General features: G+C 33.8%; 1 protein-coding gene across 1 annotated transcript in view; it reads right to left on the bottom strand.

Annotated features, from left to right (window-relative positions):
• Positions 1 to 1,507: 1,507 nt before the first annotated feature.
• LOC142334976 (uncharacterized) overlaps positions 1,508 to 18,524 on the bottom strand; it is a 139,509-nt gene continuing 122,492 nt past the window's right edge. Inside the window, exons 17-21 of the mRNA XM_075383303.1 lie at positions 17,874 to 18,025; positions 16,971 to 17,150; positions 12,732 to 12,916; positions 4,337 to 4,513; positions 1,508 to 2,297 (exon numbers count right to left, since the gene is read on the bottom strand). Of these exons, the coding sequence (XP_075239418.1) occupies positions 2,101 to 2,297; positions 4,337 to 4,513; positions 12,732 to 12,916; positions 16,971 to 17,150; positions 17,874 to 18,025 (891 nt within the window). The 3' untranslated portion in view covers positions 1,508 to 2,100. The remainder of the gene's footprint in view (positions 2,298 to 4,336; positions 4,514 to 12,731; positions 12,917 to 16,970; positions 17,151 to 17,873; positions 18,026 to 18,524) is intronic.

Consider the following 18,524-nt stretch of genomic DNA (forward strand, 5'->3'; position numbering starts at 1 on the left):
AGCAGTAATTATCAAACTAGGCTGGACAATTTTTTTCAAAGTCGAAAACTATCTTGGACTGCTAAATTTAGCCATAAAACCTGGTTAAGATTCAGAATTATAATGCCGTCACAATAGAATCAACAAACATTTTTTGTTTCGAAATTGTTTAGTTGACCGATTATTTTTTACTTTCATAAGAACTTGACTACGTTATACGGTTATGCTGAAATCATTAAAACATGTCTCATCGGATCTTACACAATGAAAATTCTGCCCTACGTGAAGTTTCATCGTGTAAGATCTGATATGATACTTATCAGATCTTATAAGATAATAATTCAGCAAATTGAATTATTATCTTATAAGATCTGATAAGTATCTTATCACATCTTACACGATTAAACTTCACGTAGGGCAGAGTTTTTTATCGTGTAAGACAAGATAAGATCTTACACGATGAAGACTTTTGATAAGCATCTTATCAGATCTTACACGATAAAATTTCCAGAATCACTGGGGATAACTTTTCTTAATTCAAGACAACTCAGCAATCCATTTTAAAGAATCTTTGACTTTTAACATACAAAAACTCTAAGAATACTGCAAAGTGACTTAATGTCCTCAGGCTTTACCCGTTTATTCTATTTCTTTGCATATCTTATATTCAATAAGACACGCAACTTTGTCGATCAAAATTTCTCAGAGGAAAAACTGGTCAACAAAATAGGCCAACAGCTCTAAAGTATATGCTAAAAACTTAATTTGAGAGCAATTAAAAGCCTTTATGATTGGCTATGTGTCTCTAAGATTCATTAAAAAGGGATAAACATTGGCGAAAAAGTGCAATAAAATTTTCGGGAACAAAAAAAAATTGGATAACATGGATCGCAGATTTATTTGTCTAACACAACACCAAAAAACCTTTGTCTTCGAATATGAAAGAAGGCTAACTGAACTTTTGGTGACATCGGCCCTTATCTCATCGAGCAATTATATTATTACCAACCACCGACAATGAGTATTGGTTTTCTATTGAGTTTGTGATGGTTTCGAAGAAACATCAAGAAATGTAGTTTTCTTTTTCGAAGTTTCAAAGATCTGCATTTGGTCTCACCAAATTGAGTTTGTTGAGGGGTTTGAAAAAATAAGCGACCCTGCTTTACCTCAGAAACGTGATTTTGATTTAAATTTAATTGAGGACAAGTTGCGTACTGTTAAAGGTGAAAAGGTCAGATTGAGAAGCTTCCGGACTATTTCTGCTTCAGTTTTCAATTTTTCGGACTCCTAGCCGTTTGTCCATAGGCTCACTATCTCAAACATGGTTGATGTAATAATATCTATTTGTCAAAGTCTATTGAGTACTACTTATTCATTTTGCCTGCCCTGTTTTCAGTGTTATTGAGTGAAATGTTTCTGATTTTTTTGGTCTGAATTTTTTTGCGAGATAAAACAGGACGATTTTCAAATGGCTTCTTATTTTGGGCTTCATGTTTAAGTTCTCCTACTTTGATTGCTTAAAAAGAAATACACTTTGCGTAAAATTAAATTCGTCTATATACAGAATAATCAATTAATCTGCAGTATCAAATTCGAAAATAAATTTCACAATAAAATCCGGTGTATACATAATTTAAGCTCTGGTATTGAATACAAGTGATCTGATATTACTGAAGAAATCTCTTTCGACAGTGGAAGCCTTAGAAGTGTATTTGAAATACATGTTCAAACTAAACGAAGTAGAAAGAGAGGCATCATTCCGAGAAAAAATAATTTATATGCTAGAATGCGATAACAAAGGTACCCAACTGAAAAACTCAAGTTCGTGCGTTGTTAAAAAGGAATGAAGTTTACAACTTTTTCTTAGAAAAAAATTCATAATGAGGCCCCTCCAATAATTGGCTATTGGGTGTTTAGCCTAGTAATAGTCATAAACTGGTTCACTTCGGCAATAAAAAAGAAAAGATATTGAAACACACCACTAAGATTCATAATCAATCAATGAAGTCATGGTCAATCAGTCAATCCAATTTCACAACTTCTGAAAGATCTCATTGGTTCAGTTGTAATGGTCGCCCTCTCTCTGGTCTCGTATTTTGTTACATTAAACATGTGCAGTATCTAGTGTCCACCGTCCATGTCTCTAAGACGTGTGTAGTTTTGTCTCTCTTTGAGTTTGTATACTCTGTATGAGATGACGAGTAAACAGAAGAACATGGTGGTCACAAACATGCTGAATAGCGCTGATGTCACTCTCACCGCACTTTCGCCCTCTACCAAATGGACACGGTTACCCATAGCTGCAGGTCCACGCTCGACTGCAAAAAACATGACATGATCAGCTCAGATTAACCCAACGAAATGAAACCAGGAATGTCCTGGGTCGCTATTTTCTAGGTTATTTTCTATAAAGATCATTTATGATGTCACACAAGTTATAGCGTAATCCTTAGTACGGTCCTTGCATGGAGCCAACGAAGTTGTATATGATTGTAAGTAAATATATGTGTTTTTTTCCTCGTTTATTACAATATGAGCCATAACACCTACCAAATAAAGTGCACCATTTTTTTTTACCTCTTTACATTCAGAAAACATACGTGCAATTAAAATACATGTAAAAATGGTATTGAGTGTGTGGAAATGGCATCAAAGGTACAATTATACCAATTGGTGATCATTCAATGTGTGTCGCCAAATTCCACCAATTAACTCAAAATTAATTACTGGCTCGTTATGCAATTTTTTGTTTGAACCTTTTATGATTACCAGGAAATCATGCAATTAATTGTAAGTTGCTAAGATAACCAGGAACAATAGATGATCCTGTATGATACCGAGGAAAATTGCATGATGTGCAACCCGGGATCATGATGAGCTCTTAATACAAAATTCTGATCGTAATCTTGATCATATATCAAAACATTTTATGATAATCACAATCTTGAGTGTCTGGCTAAATGATATCATGATTCTTTTCAATGTGTTATACGTCACAACTGAATTTTGAGAAACTCCTTGAGGCATTAATAACTAGGAACTCAATTTTTGTGAGTTATTTGTTGCAACAAAAGCCGTTCCTGGTTAGGCGGAAACTTTTCTGAATCAGAAATTATTTATATGCTAACCCCATCATTACATAACTTAATGTTCTGGATGCTAGTGTTTCATAAACTAAATGTTTAAACCTTATTAATTATGGTTGACCAGGAGTCTCTGAGCATTTCAGCGCTGAACTAGTAAAAATTAGAGTACGAACTTAATTCATTTCTTGAGAATTGCATTTACGGAGATTATAAGTTTTTCAATATGCAGTTTCTCTTCATTATGATTATAAAGATATCATAGAGTTCGCCCGGGCTAAATTTATCACATTTAGTCTAAAAAACACTCATGTGTCTCAGTTAAGTCAGAGCAGCATATTTTCAAACTTTTGTTGCTTACAACTGGTAATTACATTTGTAGTATGCAAGCTCCTTGTTCTTAGGTCAGGTTGGAGGTAATTACGACGAAACCCGTTTAGCTTAGTGGTTAAGACTTGCTAAACAGAATGCCTCTAGAATGATTCAGCGCTGATGTGCGCCTTCACCAATCTGCGGGGAGAAAAGTTGCAACAGTTGTAAGACACGCTTGATGACATCATGCACCTTAATCATGAGAATATTCTGGAACTTTTATGAATCAGAGCTCAAGATTCTGTGAAAGGTCTTTTACTGGCCCACTCAAGACCTAATACTGAGATGTTTTTTTGTCTGTTTTTGCAAAAAAATTTGTTAAACTATTTTGTGATACACGAACTTCACATTCAGTCCAATTTTCTGGTTTGGGTTTTTTGCAATAACTCATTCAGTTTGCATGTGAGAGCTGGTTCAGATATTTCAGTTACGTTTTGGGAGAAAATGGTTTAGTTCTTAACAGCCCATATTTTTGTGAATGTATCAAAACAGAAACAAAGCCTAGCAATGATGACAAAATTGTTGTTTAAATAATATTAGTAAATATTTGTCAAATATTTTAGTTTTGGTTCAAATATGTTCAACCTTTTGGATATAATTTTTAATAACTTTTTTTAAAAAAGAGTTTCCAGTCTCCTATGACAGCGAGAGTATAGACTCCAATAGAGCATAATTATTTCTCAGGCAGAAATATTGTGCTACAATGTGATCACTAAGTTAAAGATACAATTTTCTTACTTATAATTATAATCATTTGAAGATATGATGCAACAAATAAGATGATTGTTTTGAAACTAATGCATAACAATGGATGGTGTTGCCAGATAGGCGCCCAGTTAAACTGGAGATACCGGTTTGTGATGAAAGTTTGGTGCAGCAGCGTGTCTGAGTCGAGTACTTACTGTCGAGTTTGTCGTCGACGGCTCGTCTCTGGACAATGAATGTGTTAGTGGAGGTTATGATCCTTTCAGCACTGCTTCTTTGCCCTCCCTCCAGGGCATTCCGTTTGGCTCGGAAGGGCCGGTTCGCTGCAAACGGATCGTAGCTTGGGGGAAATCCTTGGCAATCATCGTCCAGTTCTGTTGCAAAATATTGTAGAGTTATCAGTGCATTACCACAATATATGCAAGAATTTGACACCATGGAAGGACAATTTTGACAAAAATATAACTTCAAATGTACAATACGATCAATTATATATAAAGTGCAATTGCTTAATTGTTTTCGACCTCTATCTAATATGGGTCATTCGAATCATGTGATCAGACAAAAAATATTTATTTGGTAGAATTGGACGTCAACTTTTTAAAATTGTACAGCTGCGGCTTATTTAATGCCTTTCAGCATTTCAGAGAGAACCGAGTTCAAATGTGCGCATTGAAAAGATCCGGAAACGAAAAATAAAGGACAACGCCAGAAGTTTATTGTGTAGTACAGAAATTTTTGGTGTTTTATCACGAATTAGTACAAAGGAGGCTGCATTACACTTCTTAAAAGATTTTGCTAAACTAAATGCGCACATTATATACTTGACCGAGAACGGGTTATAAGAGATGACCAATTTGGAGCGCTTAAGAGCAGTTGGTGTGATGATTGGCACACTAGGCTTGCAAGTAAAAAGTGCTGGTTCAAATCTAGTACTGATCCAGTTCCCCAGTAGTTGCGCCTCTGCTTAGTCTCCCTTACACGTTTTGTAGCTTGAAAAAACTGCTCCGAAGAGGCTGCTTAAATCAACTTACGAGCAATTGGGTTAACTGATATGTGAACGTAACCGCACAACTTTAAAACTGTTCATTTTTTTTTTAAATTTAAGGTCTTGGCAGCTTTTTAAGTGCTCTGATTTGACCAAGAGTTTTACATTTAAAAAGATAATAGTTCTGTCTGCTTCAAAGCAGCTAAACTAAAAACCTAATGCCAATTGACATTTGCTTTAATGAGCTCTGGTTAACTAATGCCCTTTAAATCAATTTCATTCCTCCGAAAAGAAACAACACATGGCAGATTGCCGAATTAGGTGCAAAATAAAATTGAAATCTGTAAAACACAGAGAAACAGACATCAAAATCTTGTTGAAAAAGCTATAAACGTAAACTTATAAACGTAAACTTATAAATGATAATATAAACGAAAAAGAAACATTTCGCCCGCAAAAGCTTAAAAAGAAAAACAAGTGTTGTGAAAAGCGTGATTAAACACTAATTATGTTTCACCAAAAATTCTTGTGCTCTCGGAATTCTGTATGATCAAAAGCCACTAAATTTTTTTGTCTTCTGTTTGTTAAGCAGATTGACTGAAACTCTGAAATACTTGCATCCGCTCGTTTCGACTGATATAAAAAGGTTCGCTATAAACGTACCTTTTTGAAAAAAATAGGATAAAAACTTTTAGTAATCAATTTGTATTACTAGTTCAATTTCACTCAGCAAACACCATTATATTTGGGATCTCTATTACGCATATGAGATACTCCAACTTCAAATTAGTTTAACTGAAGCGTAAAAACAAAAGTGTAACTTCACAACCTTTTATAAATTGCTAGTAAATGAATTTGCGTGCTTTTAACGAGCCATTGTTGGGGGAAGGGGATGATGGAGGGGGGGGGGTGCGGGGAAACAGGGAGTAGAGAGGGACAGCGCGCTGTGGGGTGGGGGCAATAGTGGAGGTTGGTCAACAGTGCGGAGTCTTCAACTTCAGAACCGCCCTTCTTACCATAAGTATAAGTCTCCAAATTAGTTTGAGCAGAAACAGAGCTCAAAGAGTTCCAGGAGCACTTCATTGGGCGCTACTTGTTGACCCCGTTTTTGAGGACAAAATGTTAAACGGATCAGATAAAAATTCGCTCAAGCGAAAAAACGTGTAAAAAAGACCGACAGGTCTAATTTATTTGCTATAAACTTCGTTTGAGAGCAATTATAAGAATTATCATTTGACAAAACTACAAATCTTGTCTAAAAATGATTTTCACTATGATTTTTTATTTACCAAGATAATTTAAATGATATCCAATCTCGATACCTACTATTTAATTCAATTTGGATTTTTCGAGAACTTCACAAAAAAGACAGAAAACAACCTTTGTACGGAATTTAGAAAAGTTAGAAGAAATTTACAAACCCTCTCAATTTTGCTACAATTTTGTCATCAGCGAATAGATTTTTAATTTGGAAGTTTTGGTAATGTTCTTTCTATAATTTTACAAAGAGGGCCCTCAGAAACCAAAAGGACTGTGCTTAGACTCTGTCTTTGCTATGACTTGGGCATAGCAACGGACTAAAGATGCAGGAAACACTTCGTTACAACACAATTCAAAGATGCAGGAAATACTTTGTTACATTAGATAACACAAATTACTCTAGCCATTAAAAGCATTAGCTTTTTTTCTGAAAAATTTGTTTAATATTTTAATTATTCTTCATACTGATTCTTTATACTGATAGATAAAAGTAAATTCAATTGGGTCTCAGTTTTTTGAGATCTGCCATTTATTTGAATGAGCTAAAGGAAGAGAAAACGAAACACAAAATTTGACAACTCACATATGTTTTATGGAAATGCTTAGTGTTCAACAAACAAAACATCAGTTGTGAAATAACATAAAGAAAAATGCTAAATTTTAAAAAAGAGGAAAGTGAATGGGAGCTCTTAGTCATAAGAATAAGCTAAAACTTGATATAAAGAAACAAAATTAAAATTTTTCAATTTTTGAAAACAAAAAATATCATAATCTTTAACATTATCAGCTATAAACCAACTGCAATTATTCAGTTCATTCTATCCTCAACTAGAAATTTATGAAAACTCTTAGCGTTTCAAACTTTCTGTACGACAAAACAAAAAAATCAAAAACAGCAAATTCAGAAAAATGAGAGTGAATTGTCCAAGCCATTTAAAAATAAACGTTTCACTAAAAAGTTTTATTTTGTAATAATTTTTAACAGCGAGGAAATTTTGCTTATTGTAAAAATATGACTTCAATAAAGTCAATAAGAGTGAGCAAAATGATTAACACCAAGGAATTTTAGGAAAACCCGTTGTATAAAAGATTTTAAAAACAATAGCTTTCAACGGAAACCAAATAACACGATATTTTAAGCTCCAATTAGAAGATAAAGGTATCTGTCATTAAAAATTTTTCAATCAATCATCTCCAATCTTATGACTATGAAGGACAAAAAATACACACAAAAACCAAAGATTCAGTATAGAATATGCGAGAGTAAAGCATCGAAGCCAATAAAACTTATAATTTTTTCTCTAAAAGCTATATCTATGATCAGTTGCATTAAGCCAATGGAAACTGTCAATATTAAGACAATGTGATAAGATTTCAAAAGAAACCTAAATTACGAATGAAGATCCAATACTAAAAATTACTTTAAGACTTATGGCGCCAAAGCCGTAAACCAATGTTTTGAAGACAAAACTGCTATCAAGAGTAATTTTGGTTTCAATAGAAAGGAGAAAGGTCATGTCATTAGTTAGACTGACCTGATTTTCAACGGAAAAGGTTTAAGATTGGCATTTGTTCGAAACTTTTTTTGAAAAACAGATTTAAAGGACTTTACAGCGATTTCCTGTCCACTCAAAGCGCTAGATTTGCCCACGTTATGCTTTTTAAGTAGCCTAATGTTCGCTTAGTCAACAAGTCTTTCGCATAGGTCTTTGGCAATTTTTTTTAAAATCTCAAATTGAAGATCAAAATTTCGAAGAAAAATTAGAAATGCTTAGAATTCAAGCCCTGGAAAAAATAAGTGATTGCTTGAATTTGTTCATTGGGCATCTTCTCACTGTAAATGAGGTTTGTTATTGACGGAACCTCGACATTAAAAATGACAAGTCTCTAAGAGACTTAAAATTATGAAAAAGTTGTTAGAAAACAACTCCTAAACGGAATTAAATTTTTCTGGTAATCTTCCCTATGGGATTAATACTAGACTTATTGTTTTCTTTTGTCTACTATCAACCCAAAATTGTTTCATTTCGCACCCTGGAATCTATTTTTGAATACATACTTTTTGTATTCAAAAATATTAACTTGAACAAAACTACGCTAAAATCACACAAACATTACGCAGAAACAAAATTTTTTTTTGTTTTGTCAAAAACTCGATATCTAAATTTAAAAGCAACTAGCAACAAAGTCAAAAAACAATCAGGTAAAATCTTTTTACTCTCTTAAAAAGCACAAATTTAATTTTTCTGAGCCACAAACCAGATAAGACTTTCCTTAATAAAACAAGGTAACAAGTCGCAAAAATGAAGAAATAACTAGGCTAAGTTTAAAATTTAATCCACATTTTTCAACTCAATTAATTTTAAACTTCTTGAAAACACTTAGATTTTAACTAATTTTTAAATTAAATTTATAAAGAAGTCCCTCGGAAACGAAAAATACTGTGCTTAGACTCAGTCTCTGTCTCCAAACCATAGGAACGTACTAAAGGCGCAGGAAACCTCAAGACATTGTAGACACTTTGCGAAAATACAAATTATTGTGGGTATTAAAATCATTAACTTTTTCTGAATGTTTATTAATTCATTAAACATTAAAAAATATATTTTAATTAATCTTCCTACTGAATTGGTTAACGTTATACTGAAAAATAAAAGTATATTCATTGGAGCCTCTGGTAAAAGTTATTGGAATCTGCTATTTATTCGAATGAGCTCAAAGAAGAGAAAACGCAACAAAAAATTTAACAACTCTTGTAAGTTTAATGGAAACGCATTTTGTCCCAAAAACAAGACACCGGTTGTCAGAAAACATCAAAGAATTGCCATTTTTAAATACCAGGAAACTGAATGGGACCTTTCAATCATGAGAATAAGTTTCAAGTTGACAAAAAGAAATTAAAAATTTTCATTTTTCGAAAACAAAGAATATCATCAACTTTAGGACTATTAGCTATAAACCAACCCACTGCATTGATAAATTTCATTCTATCCTCAACTAGAAGGTAATGAGACCTCTTAGCGTTTCAGAAATATTTTTACGAAAACACAAATGACAAAAAATTAAAAACATGGCTGGCAGATTACCAGAAAATAGCCGCAATAGCTTCGTAGATCTGCAGTCTCAAAAAAACAGTAAAAACGACAGACCAAAAAAATTTGTCTCTTCATTGAAGGTTGATATGTTAAATTTTGTACAAAAATCTGTATAAGTTTTTGCTGCCTCTATTAGTTGCTCTAAAGTAACCTTCATTTAGAGTGACACACACCCATTTGATCCTATCTCTTTGATTTAAATTAAATAAAAGTCAATTTCAAAGTGAGGAAGTCATTTTTGAGAGTGACGTAAGTCATGGGTGACCAAAAAATTAATCATGCGAAGGAACAAAAAAACTCGCTCGCTCCACTAAGAGTGAAAAATGTCGTCACGCACGCAATTCAGTTGAATTTGCATGAACGAATGAACAAAAAGCAATTTTGAAGTGGTTGTGACGTTATATGGTCGTAAGGAAAAAATCGCGACGACGAAATGAAAAAACATAGCAGGACAAGTCCTGGCGTACAATTCAAAGCATTTTCATTGAATAAACAAGAACTAGACCTCGAACGGACAATGAGTGAATTAGGAGAACCATTTGTCTTCTGAATTTTTTTTAACAGCAAAGTGATTTTGCGATCTTGTTCATTGTAAAAATGGGACTTCAAGAAAGTCAATAAGTTTGAACAACTTTTAAGATTAAAATCACGAAACTTTTAAGAAAACCCGTAGTATCAAAGATTTTAAAAACAATAGCTTTTAACGGAAACCAATGAAGAGGCTAATCTAAGCTCCAATGAGAAGACAATGATATCTGTTATTCACAATTTTTCAATAAGTCATCGAACTAGTTTTATGACTATGAAAACGACGACAGAAATAAAAAATTCAGTATAAAAAATTCAAGAGTAAAGGGTTGGAGCCATGAAAACCATGTTTTTCTCTGAAAATTATATTTGTGATTGATTGAACGTCTACATTAAGCCAATGAGAACTGCCAATATTAAGATAATGTGAAAAGATTTCAAAAGAAACCTAAATTAAGAATGAGGGTCCAACATTAAAAATGATTTGAAATATGGCGCCGAAGCCGTAAAACCAATGTTTTGAAGACAAAAACCACTAACAAGAGTAATTTTGATTTCATTAGAAAGGAGAAAGGTCCTGTCATTAGTGAGAATGACCTGATTTTCAACGGAAAAAGTTTAAGAATGGCATTTAATCGAATTTTCTTTGAAAAACATTTTTTAAAGACTTTAGAGCCACTTGCTGTCCATTCAAAGCGCTAGTTTTGTTCACGGTATGCTTTTTAACTAGTCTAATGTTCGCTTAGTCTTCGGAATAGGACTACCAAAATTTCATGAAAATCTCAAATTGAAGATCAAAATTTCTTAAAAAAAAGTAAGAAAACTCATTGAGTTAGTTCATTGGGCCTCGTCTCACTGTAAATAAGGTTTGTCATTGACGGAACGTTGACAATCAAAATGACTAGTATCTAAGAGACTTATAAATTTGAAAAAAAGTTGTCAAAAAAAACAACTCCCAAATAGAGTTCAATTTTTATTGTAATCTTCCCTATGAGACTAATACTAGACTTTTTGTTGCCTTTCGTCTATTAAAAACCAACAATTGTTTCATTTTGCATCGTAGAATCGTTTTTAGAATACACACTTTGACAGAAAAATAGTATTTTAAACAGAAATACGTTAAAATCATGCCAAATATCACGTGTGCACACAAACGTTTAAAACCCGATAACTCCTGAAAAAAACAAAATTAAAAAAAAAGTCTTTTTAACCTAAACTTTTTCGCTGGAAAAACTTTTTAATGATTCCCCTCACATTTCCCTACGATGAATATACCGATCGGCCAAAATTGACTGAAAAAAAACCCAATTGATTATATAGTTCCTCCCACACAGGTGGGATCGTAACAACAAATTAAACCTAACTAAAAAAGCATTATCTATTTTGAATTGACTTTTTGAAATAAAAGCTATTATCACGCTAATACAAAAGAAAGATTAGAGTAACAACATATGTCAACGTTTTCAAATTTTTTCAGTATTCCATTAATTTGGAATTTTAAAATAAATGTTACCTGAACAAACAAACAAGACTCAATCTATGCTCAAATCTCATAACAAAAAAGCTTTCAACTTATACTAACCACCATTTGGACATCAAAAGAATTGAATGAAATTGTTAATCAAATTCGAATAACCTTGTGAGAATTTCTCTCAAACGACTGGTGAGCGGTTGAACAAAAACGTGTTTTGATAAGTAGCTATCTGGAGCATGAGTAGCATAATTTACATTTTAAAGAGAGAGGGCAAAAATAGAAAGGGGAGATGAATTGGAGAGGGAGCTGAGTGTCTCACGGGGATCGAGAGCTTTACCTGCTTATCATATTTTTGAGGAAAAAAATTCAAATGAGCACGGGAAAAACTATCAAACGAATGGAACAAATCGTAAAAAAGTGCTTTTAAAAACCAGCATGAACATCCATAATTCCTTAAGAAAATTTGTTTGAGAGCCATTAATAGCGAGTAAAATAGAAGACGACGCCTTAAGAATCTTTATTACAGCCCAGTGGAAAAATTCTTAATCAAAAATTTCTTAGAACAAAAACGTGTTTTGATAATGCCACCCACACCTGAACGAATTAAGTTGTCAAAAATGCAATTTTTTAAATCTGATCTTGAGTTTTGTTCAGCAATTTGACCTAAACCCTTACTTTCTACGTGCGGACAAGCGCATCTTTGGCATTTAAAAAACATAACCTGATTAAAGTCGGACGAACTGCTATTTGGTGAGGCATACAAGTCGGAGGGGACATAGGCTAGAGATAGTTTTTGGTGCACAAACTTCGGAACGGTGAAGAGTTCGAACCTGCGACCTTTTCGATGACAGTCGTTGACATTTACCACTACGCTACATGGGCTAGGTACGGTCATCACTCACAATCATTTTATTTTAGCAACAGACTTAGCTTCTGATTGCGCGCAATTCACTCAAAAAGTCACTCAAAAAAAATCTAGCGTGAAAAAGTCACTCAAGAAATTGAAAGCGAGTTCTATGCGAAAAAGTTGAGCAAAAGTTTTGCGTAAAAAAGACGTAAACATTTACAATAATTGCTTCAAACAGCCTCACTATGGCTACGCGGTTACTAGGAGAAAACAGATTACAATGAGTTGAATTATTAAATTCTGCAAATTCAACGGACTTCGCAGGAAAAGTACAGACCTGAACGATAAAATTTTAAAAAGGTTAACCATGGTTCCAAACGAGGGAGATGACGAAACTGACCTTTAGCGCAATCCCCTCCGTCGAGTTCTGTGTTAAGACAAGCTCTAACATGGCAAGATATCTCAATTGGAGTGATGTCAATATCACCGTTACCATGTGTCCATGCAAAAGCGTGGAAAGAGAAAGCCTCCTTTAAGGGTTGAGAAGCAGAAACATTCCAAAAGAATGTGCTGTCCGCATTGCACCTGAAAACATTTTATCCGGTGAAATTTGACAAACCTTGACATGTCTTGATGATACTAGCAAAACTCGAGGTAACGCACGGGAGTCTAAGAATTTTTTGAGGACTGGGCCCAAGTAACTGATGCTAACTAATTCAGATGAACGTTGTCGTTCTGAAAATGCTATCAAGAGGTTGAAAGGGAAAATTCCGTGGAATATATATTACACTACTGCTGTTTGACATATACATTTTATTCGGTTGCAACGAAGTTTTTTGGCACATAAAAGTGCTTTTGTGTGAAAGCATTTTCGTGCGCCGAAAAACGGTCCTCTTTTGTGTTCAAAACAACAACTGCATTTTTCGTAACTAAACCTGAAATATGTTTACTGAATAAATTAGTAGACACTTGATTTTATCGGCAGAAAATGATAAAAATGGGCTGTCGAAATTTTATGACTTAAAATGAGCGACAAAGTTCTATTGTACCGAAAACAATGAACGAATTTTATTAATTACGCGGAAAAACTCGGTAATTATCATGAAAATGTAATATATCTTTGTTCGAGAGCAATTAAAAAGCTTTACACTAAACAACTGATGGGACGGTGCCGTGAAAATTAGCCGAAATAAAAATTGATGCAGGAAAAATTAGCCAAAAAATTGTGATTTTTATTGAGTATCAACAAGTTCAACAAAAAACTTAGCAATTGTCGACAAAATACAAAAAATATTTTTTGCTGAAGTTTGCTGAAAATTACCAACAGATACAAATGTTAGAGACGAGTTATCTTCTTGTTTCTTTCTTCATATTTGCGTTTTTGTCCTTAGATTTTTCACCTTGAGATAACCAGACGAAATTGAAACGAGATACGCAATCTTGATTGGCAGGATTTGCAAAAACAACCCATAAACTCGAGTTCTTTGTGCTGAAGTTTTGCATTCCAATGTTATTTACAACCTTCGCAAAAAATTTTTGTCCTCAGAGTTAGCGACCAATCAAAAACGCAAACGATTTCAATTGAAATGATTCCCTCCAACAAAAAATCATATGCTGCACAACTGAATTCTTGCGATTTTCAAAAAACGCACTATTTAAAGTGGAACCAGCATCCACGATAAATCGGAACAGGGTGATTAGTTTTCAAGGCACTAATAATTTCAGTTTTCTAGTCAATCAACAACGTTTTTGCAACAAAATTTTCTAAAAAATTATATAACTTTGAGAAAATGGTGCAGGAGCACTCCTAAATGTTCCATCTGAAAGGAAATGTTTCAATCCGACCAAAAATTCCAATCCTTGCTATATCATAGCAAAGCTTGAAATTCCTTCCTTCTCATTAAGCAACAAATATTGATTGTTTCTTGCTAATCTCCAAATTATGCTTTGAAGCATAGAAGCATTCCTTCTGATTTCCTCTTGTTGTTTCTCTTGCATGTGTTTCTTTTACTCATAAAAAGTTTTACATCTTAGTCGGAAATTTCATAGTCGGAAAATACGCGGTTCCTCAGAGGCTAAGAAAAGTAGCTCTAATTCTCTCAAGCTCTAATTCCCAGTCAATATTATTGCTCTAAGCGTAAAGTCACATTTTCAAGACAAAAACACGATCGACCAAAAAGTTGTCCAGAACCAAAAGCGCGCTTAAATTTCTGAGAGGGTTTAAGAAGTACTTCACAAGAAAAATGGCGAACAGGGGTAGGCAATTTCCATTCTCATAGTTGCCCTGCTCGCCCATTTTATCCAGAGCAATTGAGCAATTGTTAAAGCATTTCAGCCGTCTTTACACATTGTAAATACAGCTCAAACCGTATGTAAACTTTTACCGCAGAAGTCCATTAGTAGTAAAACAGTACAAATTTTAGACAGTTCTGTTGACAAACTATTTGCTGTTTGCCTTCATCATAAGGAAATCCACTGATTTGTTTTTAAATGGATTATAAGTTGTTTGATCATTCTGAAAGATAAAATAGCGATATAAATTTTTGACACACGTTTTGAACATATATTGCATAAATCATCTCAAAAATTACAAACGCTTGTGAATTAAATATATTAAACTTTGCTTCTTTCTGATAGTAGTCATCAATGATTGGTCTTAATTCAACCCTCTATCAATTATGTTTCTCGAAAAGCAATAGTCAAAATTACACCTATTTTTTTACTTTCAATAAACCAGGAGTACAAGAAAACCTTGCCCAAAATTAAGTACCAATTATTCAAATGTCCCAAAAATCTATCCACTAGTAGATCGAAATGATAACATTTACAAAAGATGCTTGCATGTCAATTTAAGACATCAGACTGAGATTTTAGTAGGAGGCAGTATTAATGAGTTCAATCTAAGGTGCCGAACATTAGTTGTCTGATAAACAATTTCGTCATTGCTGTGTAGTTTAACTTTTATCAACTTGAAAAAAAAATGTTTTCATGATCTTTTCTTCTGCAGGGTCGTTTATGCATCTGACTTCCATTATTTTCTTTTTAAATATTTTTCACTGTATTCTAATAACCGCATAATAGGTTGATTGTCGAAAAACAAGAAAACAAGGCACAGATTATGAAATCATTACACATACAAATGTTTAGACCCCAACGTACGAAAATGGTAATTGAGGATCCCTTTGTGATTAAAATTACTAAGTCCCGCATGCTACTTAATGTCGAAAAAAATTTCCTTAAGTTAAGCTCCATTTTTTTTATTCTGAAAACTCTTTTCTTCAATGGAGCAAACCAAGCAGAAGCAACCCAGCTCAAAAGTAGTCGGAAAACTGCCAAAAGTCTTAAGAAATGTGAAACTCTGAGGTAGATCATTTACTTCCACTGGGATATTGATTGAATTATTTCATAAAAAATAATAGATGGATAATTCACAGTAAACATTATCTCAACATTCAAAAAATAAGAGTTGAAATTTTTCATCACTTGCATCAAAAATTTTAAAGGTTCAGATTTTAATTACAGTCGCTTTTTCTGTGTTTTAGTTCTTCAAGAAACCTATTAAAATTGCTTTTAAAATTCAAGACAAGTGCTTTTAATATAAACTGTTTTATAGCTTTGTCTTCATTTGGAACCTTTATTCAAAAGTTCATGTGATCAAGTTGATTACGTCTAAATCTGCAAATTATTTTGAAGATAAATGTTTGTTTTTTCGAAGAAAATTCCACAGATCTTACTATAAAGACAAATTAGTGCCAACTCAACTGCTGATAGCAATGACATAGAAGGACAAGTCCTGGCACAATTCAAGGAGTAAAAAATTCAATGAGTAAACAAAAAAACTAGACTTGAAATGAACAGTAAACGGATTGGGAAAACCACCTGGAAAAAGTTGGGAAAAATTAGAAAAAAATTAGCATAAATCGAAGTCAAAGCACTCGTTGACAAAAGTAAACGCACAAAATCCAATTATGCATAGTAAGCTGTTTGTTTTTGATTTCACAATGCAAATTTGTGCTTGAACTGATGGAGGCAAGATCACGTTGAACAGATTTCACGTGGAACTCAACTCACTGCTGCTTTCAGAAATTTTGTCAAATCTTATATAGATTTTTTTTTGTAAACAGGCTTGTCAGTTTTTCTGAATTAAGATCTACTAAACGTCTGATGAATATGCGTCGGTTGATTAAAAATCAAAAGTAACAACCAATATTATGTAGACGAAAATTGACTTCAAAAACAGGCAGCTTACCAAGTAAAAATTGCATTTGGTGCGATTACTTTTGCAAACTAGTGTGCTTTAAAATTCTAGCAAACAAAATCACGCCGCAAAACCACCCGCTTTTTGTCCACTTCGTTGTTTCGGTGTAAACAAAATAATTTCTCCAATTTTACTTACAAAATCGTGAAAATGTGTGAGCATGTCTTAAAAAAGACACCGCCCCAATGCAATTCAAATTCTTTGAATTGTAAAAAACCAATAATAGCCTTAGCTATCGCACTGCGGCCATTAGTAATATTAATGAATGCAAATAGTTGATAATTTGTAGATAAATTTTTCTGGGTTCAAATATCAATACTGGCTTTGCTGGTTAATCGCTGTTTCTTAATAAAATAAATTTTAGTTGGAAAGATATCTTACCCAGTGTACCCCGATAGAAGGTAGTAATCTGATGCTTTAGTAGTAGCGTTATCTGATCTTCTGTTAGCCCAGCAAGCGAACCCTCTCACAGTGTACTGGTTTTGTAGGCCATCGAGAATGTCGTTGAGATGTATTGCCATGTACACTGGCTCGTTCAGCAGCAAAATTGGAGTAATGTCGCTAAGGAAAAAAAACGAGAATCACAAGTTTTTTAATGTTTGTTGCAGTTAATTGAGCTGAATGTTTTGAGCTGTTTTTGTTATATCTCTTAAATCGCTCATCCTCTTATTAGGGAATCTGGTTTCTCATCCGTGAATAATACCTCTTTAAATAAACTCTTACAAAAAGGTAAGAAAAGAAACCCTTTTATGATTGGAATGAATGGTCAGGATGGAGCATATCGTAAATGTCACTTGATGCCCCAGTCCCGACCCCACTACCATTTAACCCCGATTAACTCACGTCTCTATAACTTCACCCGATTTCAGTCCTATACGTCCTAAAACTCGTGAAACGTAGGCTTTGGGTAAAGGGTTTTGTGGTGAAAAGTGTGAGGGTTCAAATGCATGAATGGACAGATATGATATTAGAATATGGGGCTTTTATTTATGGGGGTGACAAGAAGTGTGTAAGCATCATGATAACATATATGCGTCTGTGCAGTTGCAATCAATCAACTGAATGAATGTTGAATCATTCATCTCTTAGAACTAAAACATTCTGTCTGAGAAGATTTCGGAGCGGGGCTGGTCCTACAATCGATAAAGTCTGTCAAACGAAGGGATTCACTCACTGTTGTGCAACAAAAAGGACAACACCGAATTTCGAGGTAAAGAGAGAGAGGGGGGGGGGTGGGAAAGGGTACAACTTTACAATATCATTACAGTACTTAGTTAGTCATACCTGCCGAAGGCTATTCGGTAGTTGCATTCATGGTACAATACAAGGGAGAAATTGAAGCTCTCTATGTCGTATGCCTCGTACCCATCCTCGGCTTTCACGGAGAAAGTCTCGTCAAGGACATCAGATGCATTGTAGTAACAAAACAGATTCACCTGTATCAATCAACCATTGATTAATTATAGCTGCTATCAATTAGAAATATTTTAGAATCTACTACAGGACATTAAAAATTTAGCGCTCGTTGTGAAATTACGGTCCGAACGGGTGGGTTGGTGAGGGGGAGGGCGAGTGGGGGAGGGGGGTTTACTTACTAATATTTTACTTAAAATTGACACAACTTTTGATGCTAAATTTTACTGTCGTTTTCTGCTGTAAAGTTGGTTCAAATTGATTATGAGAGGTTGTAAATTCAAAAAGTAATCTAAGCTCTCACAAAATGATCTTTAACTTAGGAAACTATTTTTGGGTGCCCCGCTTTTTCACACTTATTTAATTAATCCCCTATGATTGATTTTTTTTATAAGGGTGTTTTTTATTTTTTATAAGTGTGTTTATGCAGGCTGAGTAAAAGTTGTAGCAAGTGACCTAATTTGACACCGAAGACACTAAAACATTATACTGGGCTATTACCCTTGTTGAAATTTTACCCAA

This window comes from Convolutriloba macropyga, chromosome 2 (assembly GCF_964194025.1).
Source record: "Convolutriloba macropyga chromosome 2, txConMacr16.3, whole genome shotgun sequence".
Classification (NCBI taxonomy): domain Eukaryota; kingdom Metazoa; phylum Xenacoelomorpha; order Acoela; family Convolutidae; genus Convolutriloba; species Convolutriloba macropyga.